Genomic DNA, 16,459 nt, shown 5'->3' on the forward strand with positions numbered 1-16,459 from the left:
CTGCAAATCCTACATAACCACTGATGAGCCTGATCCACTTTCCCAACACCCACGCCACTGCAGTCCCCCCAGTGAAAAAAACTACTACATCCATCACACCAAACCCCGGAACTAACAATTCTACGGCAAGTCAGGCACTTCTCACTCATGGCAAAAATAATACTTTAGCTAGAATAAATCAATTAAATTACCGAAAATCAAAAAAGACGTTACAAGAATTAAGCCTATTCACAAATGTATATAAGCAAGTTTCTGATTTAAAATTCCGCTGTTTTTCTGAGATCTGTATTAAAACAATGAAGGTATACGCTATTTATTATATATTTCACTCGATGGAATGAAAAAAAGGACAATTAAACGAGATACTTTAACTTTGATTCTCCAAAAACGTTACGAGAATTAGGCCTATAAACAAATGTATATAGGCAAGTTTCTGATATAAAGTTACGCTGTTTTTCTGAAATCTGTATTAAAACAATGAAGTTATACGCTATTTGCGGTAGTTTACTTATTTGTTACCGAGAAACTAGTTAAATTACCGTGAAACAATGTTTTGAAGTTAACTATCTAGTCAAGAACCTAGGGAACTTATTTAGACAGTAACTACGAATGCACTGTTATAGTGAACAGACGACACAGTGTTATTGTGTGTACATTCTTGCTTGTTAGTTCCACGACTACATAACGACTATAAGGCGTATATGCTTAGAACATATACTGCTAATGAGATTTTAATGCAACATTTTGGTTTACTTGAAAATACATTCTGAAGTATTTTCTGAGAGATTGCAGATGACTTAGTATTTGGTTTGTTTGACATCTACATGATTATATCAAGTCGACTATTAACGAGTAATACAATTTACATTGTTGCTTTTGAGCTGTATCTGTTTTATATCTGCACAGTTTTTCTGCATTCTTCTGGAAAGTAAAACATGTTTTAGTAGTAACTTTTATGGTATAGTTACAATGAGACAGCCTTTTCCGTAGCACAACAATACGTTGCAGTATAGTACTTTCTTGTTAAAGATAATGTACGTAATAACTACAATATCTATACGCATAGCATTTCACTTGTGTTTATTACGAGGTAAGTACATTGATTTCTGTAGAACTTTGCTTATGGACGATGACAATTACGACACTTGGCACATTTTTACCATTAAGTAATGACAGAGATTATCTTACAACAAGACACACAGTTTAGCCCTACAGTACACGCATTTGAGTGATTAATTTTTGTACTTGGAACATTTTTTTTGGAAAGATTTTTGAATTACAACGATGCAAAGAAGGTTTTCGGTGATACATTTCATTCGATTGCTGTAATCTGTAACATCCGAGTGTATAATTGCATTAACCTTAAGGGGTACACACCTATTTTGTGTACTAAGCGTGTGGCAAGCTCTAGAACCCTAGCTAATATGGTATTTGCTTATACAACTTTACACATCGGTACCATATCTCTCTAACACAGAATTACACAGCTATCTGATCATTTAAGAGAGACAAACACTTTTTTTACTACATCAACGAATTCACACTTACGAAATTGTATTGTGTCTGTACTTTGTGAACTTTTCATAGTTTTTTGGTACCATTGTGATACTATGAGAGCTTTGGATGATGTATTTGGTATGGGATCATGATTTTTAAAGTATGTTTTAGGTAGATGACACTATTGAAATGAGCAGAGAATTTTTTTTTTTTGGTTTTGAAATTATTAAAGAAAGCTACAACGTTTTTGAGATTTGACTGTGATATTATGATATTAATATTGTGACTACAATGTGTATTATGCTGTTGAGATATGTTTATTATCAATAAGATGATGCTATATGAGGAATGTGATTATGTGTTTATATGCATATGAATAATGAGAAGAGATTAGGGACACTGGTTAGTGAAAAGCATACTGGAAACCAAGAATCGTACTTTAAGAGTTATGAAATGTGTGTACATGGGTGAATGTAGCACAATGCCGGCAGAAATTTTTGGTCACTGCTATATTTATCGGATTTTGTTTCTACACATATGTAACGTAAATTTTCAACCTGTGAAATTTTTTATATGAGACTGTCACTATAGCAGAAACTGCTGTCGTAAATATTTAGGTAAAGAAGCTAAGTGACCTTGACATACTGCGTCGTGGGTGCCAAGCTGTGTGACAGTCACCTGGAAGAAAACCATTAGTGTGGGCCTTTTAGAGGCACAGATGTAGAAAAAGAGGCCATTGACCTAGATGTTGACATTTGTTTGTAGAAAGCATCGCACATACGACACACTCATACATGAAAACATATGATTACACTTTGGAGCTTGTAATTTCTGATATTTACTGAAATGCCTATGAAATCATGAGAAGTATTTTACGTCTACAAATCTGACTATGCCTACTGTCTTTCTAGTAGAGAGACTTTTTTACTGCCTAATGAAATGCCATATGGCTAGCGAATGAAATCTGTATTCTTTGCCTTGTATATATTTGCTCATTTTGTTTAATATCTAGTTTCTAGTTGCACTGCAGCACTGGTTAAAATAAAATTTAATAGATGTACTAATATCACTATTTTATGCCTACAGATTCAGTAAATAATAATTTTATGATCTACTTTCTTAAAAAAAATGGAGTGCAAATAGACATTTTCCTTCACAGGAATTGCATATTGCATACATAATTTTTTCACCGTTTTGGTAACTTGTTTTGTAGAGTAAGTTATCAAGATGCATCACTCTAGTGTTATGATGTGACATAGGTATCAGATATTTCGTATCATTACTGTAATATTTTTTCTACTTGAGCTTTGTATTTGCTGCTGCAGCTTGCCAGACATAGTGCTACTGAATTTCATGTTGCATTACTTTTTTAAGCCAGTTTTACTACTTATTTATTTTTCTTATTGCTGGACATTGCCTTATATTAGTTGTAATGTTGCATTTGCTTTGCTAATTTAGATAAACTGCTGTTTGCTTTGCCAACTTGCATTTCTTTGTCACTGCTGTTTGTGTTAATTTTTTTGTGCTGCTGCATTGCCTCGTCCCTTAGTTTATGCATCTGAGCTCAGCAGATTCAAGTTAGCTGAAGAGGGGGTAAGCTATATAAGAGAATGAATTGTGATGAATTGGAAGAAATGCATTGACAAGCTATAAGGAAAAGGTTTGGCCAAAAATGTAGTGTACAATGAAGAATAATTATTTTGAAAGAGAATGTGAACAAAAAAGTAGGGTTTAGGGACAACAATTTAGGTAGGATTTTCTTGGAAACAAATGGTGAGGTAAGTTAACGGAAAATAAATAATGAGGTAAGAATTATGTGAACATATAAATACAGAAAGCATGCTTGGATAGGATTTTTTATTGCAGGAATAAATGTTGAAATAAGAGGAAAGATCTATGGTTCAAATGGTTCAAATGGCTCTGAGCACTATGGGACTCAACTGCTGAGGTCATTAGTCCCCTAGAACTGAGAACTAGTTAAACCTAACTAACCTAAGGACATCACAAACATCCATGCCCGAGGCAGGATTCGAACCTGCGACCGTAGCGGTCTCGCGGTTCCAGACTGCAGCGCCTTTAACCGCACGGCCACTTCGGCCGGCAAAGATCTATGGAATGAAGTTTTGAATTGGACTGCAGTACCAAATGTTATACTGAAAACAAACCCTGTCCTTTCCTTTTGTGTTATTCTAAGCTACATTCACTATAATGAGGAATACTGTTATCCTCAAATACTTTGGAAAAATGTTTCGATATTATTTACTCTGTTACGTTTTCCTTTAATGATCATATGTCAAATTAATGTTTTAATATTCTCATTTATTTACTTATGTTATAATTCCTGTAGCACTGATGTATATGTTTATTTCTATTCTTTTTTAAATCCAATATTACTACAAATGTTATCTGTATTATTATGCTCTTTAATTATGTATTTTGTACCTTTGTAATTGTATTCTTATGTTGTAAATTTATAATTGTATAGACACCCGTTCTTCAAATTAAGTTTCATTTCACTGTACATGTTTCTGTTTGGTCATAGTATATGCACAATATGTGAGAAGTTAAAAAAGAAGGACTGTTAGTGCTCGCACGTGTGTTTATAATTCAGCAAGGGACTGGTAAACAACATTGCTGGTTTTAAGGACATTTCAAAAAAAATTTTTTTTGATTGCACAAGTGGTGGTTTATGGACTTGCCATATTACCTGCAAGACTCTTCGATGGTGATTGTGCAGCTGCACAGTCAGAACAGATGGCTACTGGCCATTACTACAGGGACTACTGTGGGCCTGCACATTTGATGGCCCACCAATACCATTATCTCTACAAGGTCTACAGTGGGTCTGCACCTTTGGTGACCCACCAATACCATAATCTCTACCAGGACTACAGTGGGTCTGCTCTGTGATGACCTACCTACTAATATTCTTCGAAACTTCGACTAACTCTGCTGTGGGTTTGCTCTGTTGTGGCCCGTTATCTATCTGCATGTCAAGAGTCAGCACTGTCTTTCCGTTGGAAGGACAACACTACTTCTTCAAGACTGCAGGAAATCCACTACTTCCATGTGCATTTTCTTTTACTGCTCAGACTTTGTACTACTGTGATAAATGATCAGGACTGTCTTTATGGACTGTGAAGACAATTTTTGCTTTTGACCAACAGTGTATCAATAAGTGTGTGCATTTGATATCTTTGTTTTGTAATTATGAAAAAAGTTTTCAAACCAGTATTGGGTACTGCCCAAAACAATTTGTAAAATTTTTTGTAGGGAGCATGGGGGCTATGTAAGTAGGCTGTTTAGGTTTTTAAATTGGTAACGCCACGTAGCACTCTATATGATGGGGGCTATGTAAGTAGGCTGTTTAGGTTTTTAAATTGGTAACGCCACGTAGCACTCTATATGAACATCACTGACTGTGCTGTGTGCAGTCGGTGGCTGGTTGGCATTGTTGGAATATTCGCTATTGTAGTGTTGGGCAGTTGGATGTGAACAGCACGTAGCGTTGTGCAGTTGGAGGTGAGCCGCCAGCAGTGGTGGATGTGGAGAGAGAGATGCCAGAGTTTTTAGCGTTGGGCAGTTGGAGGTGAGCTGCCAGCAGTGGTGGATGTGGAGAGAGAGATGCCAGAGGTTACTATAAGCGGACGATCTGGACGTGTGTCTGCCAGAAACAGAAAATTAGTAAAGATGGTTGTCATGAATTGATGTTTTGAACATTATTAAGGTAAATACATTGTTTGTTCTCTATCAAAATCTTTTCTTTGCTAACTAGTTCTTGTCAATCGTTCCCTAATGCTCTGGTTCTTTCAGATTTTCCAGGTCCCATCCCCTCAAATTCCCACCTATTTGCAGTTTCTTCAGTTTTAATCTACAGTTCATAACCAATATCTTGTGGTCAGAGTGCACATCTTCCCCTGGAAATGTCTTATAATTTAAAACCTGGTTCCTAAATCTGTGTCGTACCTTTACATAATTTATCTGAAACCTTCTAGCGTCTCCAGGCCTGTTCCACGTATACAACTGTGTTTCATGATTCTTGAACCAAGTGTTAGCTACGATTAAGTGCTCTGTGCAAAATTCTACCAGGCGGGCTTCCTCTTTCATTCCTTACCCTCATTCCACTTCACATCATATTTCCGCAAAATACGACATATCTTGTTCATAATGTTCCCTGCGTAAGCCAAAAAGGCCGTCGACTCTGATGCCACGACAGTCACAAAGTGCGACATGGTCGCGAATTGAACAGTGACCTGAATATAGAATAAATTTCCTTTAGTTCACGTCTAAGGTCACAGATTTTTTGTCATCAGGCTATCAGTTTCGGTCTATAGCGACCATCGTCAGATCTACTTTATGAAAACGTGTCCTGATATACTGTAGCCATAGTGGCATAATCAAATGCTTAACACGAAATCAGCGCCAGCATCGCCAAATATACATATTTCTTAGCAAATGCCTTTCCGAGATTGACCTCTGAAATACTCCTCTGTGATACAGACAAGAGGGAGATTGAGTCAATAATTGAATCACTGAAGACTAAGGACTCTCATGGTCATGATGGAGTGTCTAGCAGAATATTAAAGTATTGTGCTGCACATGTTAGCCCTGTATTTAGCTATATTTGTAATTTTTTCCTTTAGGAATGGTCAGTTTCCTGAGCGATTAAAGTACTCAGTAGTAAAGCCGCTTTATAAAAAGGGAGAAAGGGATAATGTAGATGATTTTAGACCTCTTTCTATCCCATCAGTGTTTGCAAAAGTTATGGAAAGGCTGTGTATGTAAGGTTAATTGATCGTTTTATATCACACGATTTGCTATCAAATGTACAGTTCGGCTTTAGATGTCGTTTGACAACTGAAAATGCTATATTCTCTTTTCTCTGTGAGGTACTGGATGGGCCAAACAAAAAGTTTCGAACGCTTGGCGTATTTTTTGATTTAACTAAGACATTTGACTGTGTTGATCTCACATTGCTCCAGAAGTTGGACCATTACGGAATAAGGGGAGTAGCTCACAATTGGTTCACCTCTTACTTTAGCAACAGGCAGCAAAAGGTCATTATTCACAATGTTGATAACGGCTGTGATGTGGGATCTGCGTGGGGTACTGTCAAGTGGGGGGTGCCCCAGGGATCAGTGTTGGGGCCACTCCTGTTCCTTATTTATATAAATGATATGCCCTATAGTATTATGGGTAACTCTAAAATATTTCTGTTTGCTGATGCCACTATCTTGGTAGTAAAGGATGTTGTGTGCAACATTGACTCGGTTTCAAGTAGTGCAGTACATGACCGCAGTTCATGGCTTGTAAAAAAATAACCTAACGTTAAATCACAGTAAGACTCACTTTTTACAGCTTCTAACATACAATTCAACAAAACCTGACGTTTTAATCTCACAGAACGGGCATATGATTAGTGAAACGGAACAGTACAAATTTCTAGGTGTTCAGATAGATATTAAACTGTCGTGAAAAGCCCACGGTCAGAATCTAGTTCAAAGACTTAATACTGCCATTTTCACTATTCGAACAGTATCAAAAGTGAATGATACTTCGACACGTAAATTAGTCTATTTTGCTTATTTTCATTCACTTATGTCGTATGGTATTATGTTTTGGGGTAACTCTTCCCATTGTAGAAGGATATTTTTGGCTCAGAAACGGGCAGTTCGGGCAATGAGTGGTGTGAGTTCACGAACCTCTTGTCGACCTCTGTTCACGAGTCTGGGTATTTTGACATTGGCCTCTCAATATGTATATTTCTTATTGTCGTTTCTTGTTACCAATATTAGTTTATTTCCAAGAATAAGCAGCTTTCACTCGGTTAATACTCGGCAGAAATCAAACCTCCATTTGGATCGGACTTCCTTAACTCTTGTACAAAAAAGTGTGCAGTATACTGCTGCAACCATTTTCAATAAGCTGCCACTTGAACTCAAAAATCTTAGCAGTAATCCACGCGCTTTCAAATCGAAACTGATGAGTTTCCTCATGGGTCACTCCTTCTATTCTGTCGAGGAGTTCCTTGAAAAATTAAGCTGATTCTTATTGTATAGCTGATAGCGTTTATTTAAACTTATGGACTGACTTTTTTTTCAGGTTCATGAACATTTACTTTTATCTGTTATTACTTTTATGTTGTAAGTTCATGTACTGACACGTTCCATGACCTTGGAGATTTGCTCCTCAATCTGGTCGTACGGAACTTGACGTATAAATAAATAAATAAATAATAATGAAAATATATAAATAAAAGTACGTACAAAAGTCATCTTTTCAGCAGCTCTGTTGTTCAGAACAACAGTGAACAGAAGTGCTGCTGCGAGATGACCCTTGTATATAATAGAGATTGAAAATTCCGCTGCAGTTGTAAGGTTCTTTTATTTAACACACGACAGGCTTCGGGCTCTTATACGCTTAACTACAGATGTCATACTGAAAATAGCAAGAAGTGGGAGATGATTTTTACATGCTGTAATGCACATAAAAAAGAAAAACCCCTAAAAAAATTAAAAAAAATTGAAAAACTGCCGGTCGGTCTAGGTGTTGTGAAACCTCATCACCAATTCAAACTGTGACGTCCGGAGTAGTGGCCTCGCGTTCTCCTTCCAGTCAGCAGATGGCAGTACCTTTGAGACCGTGGTTTACCAGCTTGCTTCCTCCTTCCCGTCCGCTACTCCACGCTCTGCGCTCCTTGGTAGCACACCGCGTCTTCCACTCGTCCACCGCGGCGCTCAGGGTCACAGCACCAACTGTAAGTGGTAAGTGTCCTGGTACTCTTTGCACATTTCTTTGCCCGGCAGTCGTCGTTAGTACTGTCTGGTGTCACTTTGACCCTGACTTAGGTTTCACAGCACCTAGCCCTACCGGCAGTTTTTAAACGTTTCTAAATCTTTTGAAACGTCCCCTTAGAAAAATTTATGAATGACTGTGCTGATAAACCTCTTACATTAATTGATTTTCACACAGCTGAGCAGAACTGAACGTAATCAGACATTTCGCTCTTTACCTATTCTGATCAACACTAAACTGACACACAATATTTTTAGCACAACGCAATCTGACTTTCAATAATCCCTACGAAAGAATGGCCCTGACTAACATTAAACTATACCTCTCACAAATCACTTACCTCACAAAAATCTTCGTTACTCGAACTACTGCAATACAGCGAGCGCCACTACTGCCAGCTAAATAAAAGATTCAAACTACTGAAGGGACTAACTACTGATAGGCATAGCAAATGAAAGATTTTGATAAAGAACAAACAATGTATTTACCTTAATAGTGTTCAAAAGTCATAATATATATATCAGTTCACGACATACAGTCTTACAAATTTACTGTCTCTGATGGACACACGTCCAGATCATCCGCTCTCAAAACTCCGCCATTTCTCTCCCCACATCTACACCGCTGGCGGCTCACCGCCAACTGCGCAACGCTACGCGCTGTTCACATCTAACTGCCCACTACAATAGAGAATTTTTCAACAATGCAAACCAGACACAGACTGCACACAGCACAGCCAGTGATTTTCATACAGAGCGCTACTTGGCGTCACCAATATAAAAGCCTAAACAGCCTACTTACACATTTTATGGATTTTTGTTTTTATGTGTAGTGCAGCGTGTAAGAGTTATCTCCCGTTTTTTGCTCTTTTCAGTACGAGACCTGGAGATGAGCGGATAAGAGCCCGAAACCGGTCGTGTGTTAAATAAACGAACCTTACAACTGTAGCGGTATTTTCAATCCCTGCTATAATGCTCAGTTGCGGATGTTCCTACGACAAGATTGCTTGTGTATACTATTGTTTATATATATTTTACGATGCTGGCGCTGATTTTGTGTTTAGCATTTGACGATGCCACTATGGCTCCAGTATATTAGGACATTTTTTCAAAAAAAAAAGATTTTAAGATTGTTATTATAAACCGAAACACGCATTATCATCACCCACCTGTGCACATCTGGTCGACATTGCAATGTACGTCTGATCTTCTTTCACTATAACCATTCTGACGACAGGTGAATCTGAGACGGGGTAACCCTCCTGGAAAACTCTTAGGGTCCGAGATGACACGTAGAGCCGGATTGTGACAACTATCAGGTATACGTCAGTGTGAGTAGGCTCCCTATTAACGGCAGGTTCCAATGTACCACCAACCTTCCTCCTGAGCAACGCATCGAGAAAGGGAAGGCAGCAATTCTTTTCCATCACCATCGTGAAACAAATGTTTCGATGAATTGAATTCAGGTGTTCTAAAAAGTCGCTCAAATTCTCACTGTCATGTGGCCAAATAACAAAAGTATCGTCTACATATCTGAAAAAATACGCAGTACGACTTAATAACAGTTGGAGGTGCCTGCTTTTCCGAGAGTTCTTGCTTGGGCCCTTAACTATAAGGGAGAACGTTTTAATGTTTTACCACAGTGTCTTGCTCAACTTGTTTTGTTGTAAGTGATCCAGTCTTACTTTCCTGCGATGTTTTGTAGGCTTTATTCTATATTTAAATTATAATTTTAATTGCACATTGACATATTACAGCCTTTGCGGGTAGCTGGACCTGAATAGGTGAAAGCGCAAATGGTAGAGAGTGTTTGTAATTTTAAGTGTAAGTGTATTTTGTGCATTCTTAGTTGTAGCTTCTTTAGCCTCATTCCTGTTGGCTCGTTTGAGCATGAGGGCTAATAACACAGCTCTCGAGAGCCCTAAATGCACACATACATACACACACACACACACACACACACACACACACACACACACTCACCCACGCACACACATATATACACAAGCGCGCTCATAATGACCTGCTGTGCCACTAGATACTCCCTTCGTTAACCAAATTATATAACCTTATTTAAACACTGTCTGGCCTTCTCTTCAGTGGGTTTGGCTCAAATGGCTCTGAGCACTATGGGACTCAACTTCTGAGGTCATTAGTTCCCTAGAACTTAGAACTAGTTAAACCGAACTAACCTAAGGACAAGACACACATCCATGCCCGAGGCAGGATTCGAACCTGCGACCGTAGCGGCCTCGCGGTTCCAGACTGCAGCGCCTAGAGCCGCACGGCCACTTCGGCCGGCTCAGTGGGTTTATTCCCGAAGTTACGAGCAGAGCGGTGATTAAGATGATCACCATCACTGGCTAGCTTAACCAGACGAAGAATTCATAAATCAAATAATGCATGGTATGTCGCCCCAGACCATCATGTATAATGAGCCCGGATGACGATAAAGTTTTAAGGTTTAACGAGAAATAAATTTCACACTATTGTAATAAAAAGTAATTATTTTATTTATAACAGTGCTTTTGGAGTGGTCCGGAGATGGGTCTTTAGCAGAAGACTCCCACCACTTTGCAGATGATGTCGTTCAAGGTATAGCCGGAAATTGCCTCATTAACTGCGTTAACAATGACGGGCACGATGGCTCCCAGGATATTGTCCTTCTGGTTGTCGAGGATCTGCGGCACCAGGTCGCTGATGATCTCATTCGTCACGTCGCTCAGGTCTCCTCCACCTAGCAGACCCGTGAAGTTCGTCTGGAACAAGCGTATAAGGAAAGTCGTACTGTTAGTCGACACAAGAAACCAACACACGTACATCACTTGCTTCCAAAATTTGTGTCGGACATTTTGCGTCCCTTAAAATCTAATTTACACCCTAATCCGCGTCGCTTGATGTGAACTTTACGTTTATCGTCAGCATCTACTTTATCCTCATGTTCACGTGTCTGTAGGTCTAGCTAACTCAGATATGTGTTCCACACAGATTCCTTCCTTTCTTCTTTATACATCAGTAGGTTTGTTAGCAGTAATAATCCCATGTCTCTCTTCGTTTAGCAAAGTGTTTCTCATTAACTTCTTGCCTATTTCACCTCCACTTCGCTTGGTAACTATCAAATACGGAGTACAGTTCAAAATGTTCAAATGTGTGTGAAATTTTATGGGACTTAACTGCAAAGGTCATCAGTCCCTAAGCTTACACACTACTTAATCTAAATTATCCTAAGGACAAACACACACACCCATGCCCGAGGGAGGACTCGAACCTCCGCCGGGACCAGCCGCACAGTCCAGGAATGCATCGCCAGAGACCGCTCGGCTAATCCCGCCCGGCACGGAGTACAGTGTTTGCAGGGAAGTGATGTGATTTCTCGAAAAGTCTTAAAATAACCAAGTATGTCAAACTATTCTAGCATTCTCTGTTGCTCTTTTTTGACAGGTCACATCAATTTTGCACAAAATACTGTACTGTAGCCACCGAAGACGTATTGCATCGGAGACTCCCAGTCTGTTTTGCAGATAAGACGTCAAATCCTCCCTTTATCGCATGTTTCTCAGTTTATATTTCTTAATGCTTGATTCATGTTCGTGTTGTCTTCACTACTTCTATTATTCCTCACCGTGTCATTAATTGAATTTTGTGCTCAATAGAATGGTCAAACAATTTCATAATTTCTAAATGTTACTTACCGTTTTATACCAACGACACATTGCTGTAGGAAAATTTGGGAGTGGTGCAGCTCTCGCATTGAAAGGATATAGTTCATGACAGTCGCTCTTAACAGTAACACTTTCAAATTTTTGCACAAATACAACTGCAGGATATTCCTGAGCGACACAATTATAAGCAGGCATAACAGATTTGTGTGCCTAGGGCTATTATTTATTTAGTAATTTTTGTCAGGCGGTAATAGTCATTTGTCTTATTGACGAAATGGTCCGGAAGTTTCATGGAGTAAGTTAAGAGTTTGTTCTTTGCAACTTACACTCATAGATACTGCTTATTTTTAATGGATTAAATGATCTTTGGTACCCGAGACACACCAACGCCACAAAGAATATGGTATTTACTTTTCACGAAGCTCCATCACAAAGTAATCCAAATGTGATGAAGATAATGGTGATGGCCCAATACACACAATAAACTCTCGGGTGGGGTTGATATTAATCGATAATAGTCCAGGGTATAGTAACCCATATGCGGCCATCGTAGCGACGGGGAATACACTATTAATAATATTACCTGTTTTACCGAGCCCATTATCCTATTCCTTCTTCTAATAAGTGTTTTCCTGGTATTCCTGCCCTCGCCGGTGCTGTGGAGGGCCTCTTCACTCCAAAGCTTATGACTACAGCTAATTTTCAACATCCTTCTACAACATATATAAAACGTTCGAGTTCTACTACTCTTTTCTGGTTTTCTTACTGATCATAGTTTACATCTATACAGTTACGTGCTGAAGTTATGCTCAGATTTTCCTTTGTCAAATGAAGACTTAGTTTTGGCACTCCTACACTTCTTTTACCTCTGAATGCTCCATTCGCTTATGCCTGTCTTTTTATGTCCTTTCGTCGTCCCACATGAGTCGTCTTGCTTCCAAGACTTTAGAGGACCAACATCGTAGATGATGACAGCTATTGAGATATGTACGACAAATAACTGAAGCTGTTGGGTATAAGCGCTGAGATGAAGAAACTCGCATACGCACAGGAAAACATGTCGGACCGCTTTGAAGCAGAACACTGACATCCTCAAAGAAAGCTACACAACTGAGCTACACGTGGTGGGCAGATAGCGGTACTTTCTTCTTATGATATGAATAACTAGCTAAAATGTGTACGTATAGTATTGCTAGATATTGCAGTGGTCGACTGACGATTAGTTCAGCACCTGAATGTTTCAGTGAATTTGATCACAGGCAGATCACCTCAGCTCTGAGCGTGCGACTTCTGTTGTTTTACTCCACTGCCTACGGTGTCGATGATCTATTGTCATTGCCTTGATACGGTAGGTTACCGTTAAGAAGGTCAGCTGGTATGAAATTGTTTCCGTCGGCTAATTCTGATTTTAACAGCTGACAAGCTAGTGACAATGCAACAGATAGTGACAACTTTGCCGGACAACTTCTAGAACCATCCCGTGCAAAATGCCAACGCAATGTTGAAGCACGAAGACTTGCTGCACAGAATGGTGAATGGTAGATCACGTTTGCTCTTGCGGATAGCAGACGAGTCAGTGACAGTTCGATAGAGTTCATCCTGAAAGACGTAATGTTTATACGACTTGAAATAGAGCTCCGATATGGCAGCAATATTTTCCCCTAATCTGAACTCGCATCAATCTGGAAACTATCACGTAGACGTGTTAGTTATGATCTGCATCTCATTGGGGACTTGTAAGTGTTATTGTGCATCCCAGTGCTGGCTAAGTTGAACAACACACGATCCTGATCGCTTCTCCCTTTTATCGAAGAGTTTCTATGAACACTGTTAGGATATAATGATACTAAACATTAAATTTTCCGCCGGTAAGCTGAATGAAATAATTCAGAACTAAGGCTTGCAAGGTTTATTACCGTTAGTATAAAAAAATTCCGACTGCCAGTTTCAGTCCAGCTCCTGTATCTCCGTTGTTATTTGCTAGAGACCTCAATGTTCGCTATGGCTGACTGAAGACGTTCTCTAAAAAAGAGTTCGCTATGGCTGACTGAAGAAGTTCTCTAAAAAAGCCGCGACTGCACCCATCTCAGGCTGGGTAGTCACAGTGAGGCAGGAACGAGGCCTCCACCTGAATCATTTTGGGCTTAAACTACACTACTGGCCATTAAAATTGCTACACCACGAAGATGACGTGCTACAGGCGCGAAATTTAACTAACAAGAAGACGATGTTGTGATATGCAAATGATTAGCTTTTCAGAGCATTCACACAAGACTGGCGCCGGTGGCGAGACCTACAACGTCCTGACATGACGAAAGTTTCCAACTGATTTCTTATACACAAACAGCAGTTGACCGGCGTTGCCTGGTGAAACGTTGTTGTGATGCCTCGTGTGACGGGGAGAAATGCGTACCATCACGTTTCCGACTTTGATAAAGGTCGGATTGTAGCCTATCGCGATTGCGGTTTATCGTATCGCGACATTGCTGCTCGCGTTGGTCGAGATCCAATCACTGTTACCAGAATATGGAACCAGTGGGTTCAAGAGGGTAATACTGAACGCCGTGCTGGATCCCAACGGCCTCGTATCACTAGCAGTCGAGATGACAGGCATCTTATCCGCATGGCTGCAACGGATCGTGCAGCCACGTCTTGATCCCTGAGTCAACTGATGGGGACGTTTGCAAGACAACAACCATCTGCACGAACAGTTCGACGACGTTTGCAACAGCATGGACTATCAGCTCGGAGACCATGGCTGCGGTTACATCACAGACAGGAGCGCCTGCGATGGTGTACTCAACGACGAACCTGGGTGCACGAATTGAAAAATGTCATATTTTCAGATGAATCCAGGTTCTGTTTACAGCATCATGATGGTCGCATCCGTGTCTGGCGACATCGCGGGTAACGCACATTGGAAGCGTGCATTCGTCATCGCCATACTGGCGTATCACCCGGCGTGATGGTCGGTCACCTCTTGTTCGCATTGACGGCACTTTGAACAGCGGACGTTACAATTCAGATGTGTTACGACCCGTGGCTCTACCCTTCATTCGATCCCTGCGAAACCCTACATTTCAGCAGGATAATGCACGACCGCGTGTTGCAGGTCCTGTAGGGCCCTTTCTGGCTAGAGAAAATGTTCGACTGCTGCCCTGGCCAGCACATTCTCCAGATCTCACACCAACTGAAAACATCTGGTCAATGGTGGCCGAGCAACTGGCTCGTCACAATACGCCAGTCACTACTCTTGATGAACTGTGGTATCGTGCTGAAGCTGCATGGCAGTTGTCCTGTACACGCCATCCAAGGTATGTTTGACTCAATACCCAGGCGTATCAAGGGCATTATTACGGCCAGAGGTGGTTGTTCTTTATACTGATTTCTCAGGATCTATGCACCCAAATTGCGTGAAAATGTAATCACATGTCAGTTCTAGTATAATATATTTGTCCAATGAATACGCGTTTATCATCTGCATTTCTTTTTGGTGTAGCAATTTTAATGGCCAGCAGTGTACTATTAGTGTGTGGCGTATGCCAAGAGATTAAAGACAGCAAACTATGAAAGGATGTTTTGTGTCCATCGGTAGACTGAGTCACGCAAGAGCCATCTTCTTACGTTTCAGTGCTTTTGTGATCCAGGAGTGGTCCTTGGATCGCTAGTTAATATTTTGGATGACTTGTCGCATATATTTTGAACCACATACGCTGCAAACTGCTGGGTCTAATTTCAGGTTCAACTCCACACTTGCTTGAAACCAGACTGACCTTGCTGGAGATTGTCTCAATAAACAATAAACATTCCAACGGTCTCTAGTTTTCATTCTCCGATGGTTTCAATCAGCGTTTTCCACACATGACGTGCTTCTTTTCTACAAACCATAAAACTTTTTTCTGGGATTTCTAAATACCGTACTTTAGTTCGTAATTTAATTAAATCTTATGAAAAGACAAAAACGGAAAAGTCAGAGAAATTGGAATTTATGCGGAGGTTCTTCCACAATCCATTCGCTAGTGGGAGAAAAAAGGAACCAAAATGATTGCGGTAGCTGAAGTACCCTCAGGATGATGAATATTGTCCATTGAAATAATGTTATCCATAGCCCACAGTTACGAACTGTAGTATTCACCAGAGGTGAACTGTAACAACCAAACAACTGCATTAATGAGTATTTTTTCTTTAGTACAGCACACAACGCACTTCAGTCCAAGTGGTGTGCAAGAGGAAAGTAAATGATGTAAGGATCAAAATGGACGTGACTGTGGGTCTACAGCAGGGGTGAGCCACTGGTGACTGGTTTCGGTTGGGCGCGTGGAAGAAATTTCTGGAGGGGCGAGCAAGGTACTTGCACTGCACTACGCCCGGGACCCATTTTCGGATATTTCCGCCAACGCTCGGCTCGCTATAGTAGAAATGTCTTACATTAGGGACTCTCGCCCGTTCAGTATTATTGTTGTTACGTCACTATAATGACCACCTGATGGCGAGTATTGTCGTACT

The 16,459-nt window shown here is 40.1% G+C and overlaps 1 protein-coding gene across 1 annotated transcript in view; it reads right to left on the reverse strand.

Moving 5' to 3' along the window:
- Positions 1–10,780: 10,780 nt before the first annotated feature.
- Positions 10,781–16,459, reverse strand: part of LOC126235718 (uncharacterized) — a 45,758-nt gene continuing 40,079 nt past the window's right edge. Inside the window, exon 6 of the mRNA XM_049944490.1 lies at positions 10,781–11,050. Coding sequence (XP_049800447.1) covers positions 10,844–11,050 — 207 coding nt within the window. The 3' untranslated portion in view covers positions 10,781–10,843. The remainder of the gene's footprint in view (positions 11,051–16,459) is intronic.

This window comes from Schistocerca nitens, chromosome 2 (genome assembly GCF_023898315.1).
Source record: "Schistocerca nitens isolate TAMUIC-IGC-003100 chromosome 2, iqSchNite1.1, whole genome shotgun sequence".
In the NCBI taxonomy this organism is placed as follows: Eukaryota; Metazoa; Arthropoda; class Insecta; order Orthoptera; family Acrididae; genus Schistocerca; species Schistocerca nitens.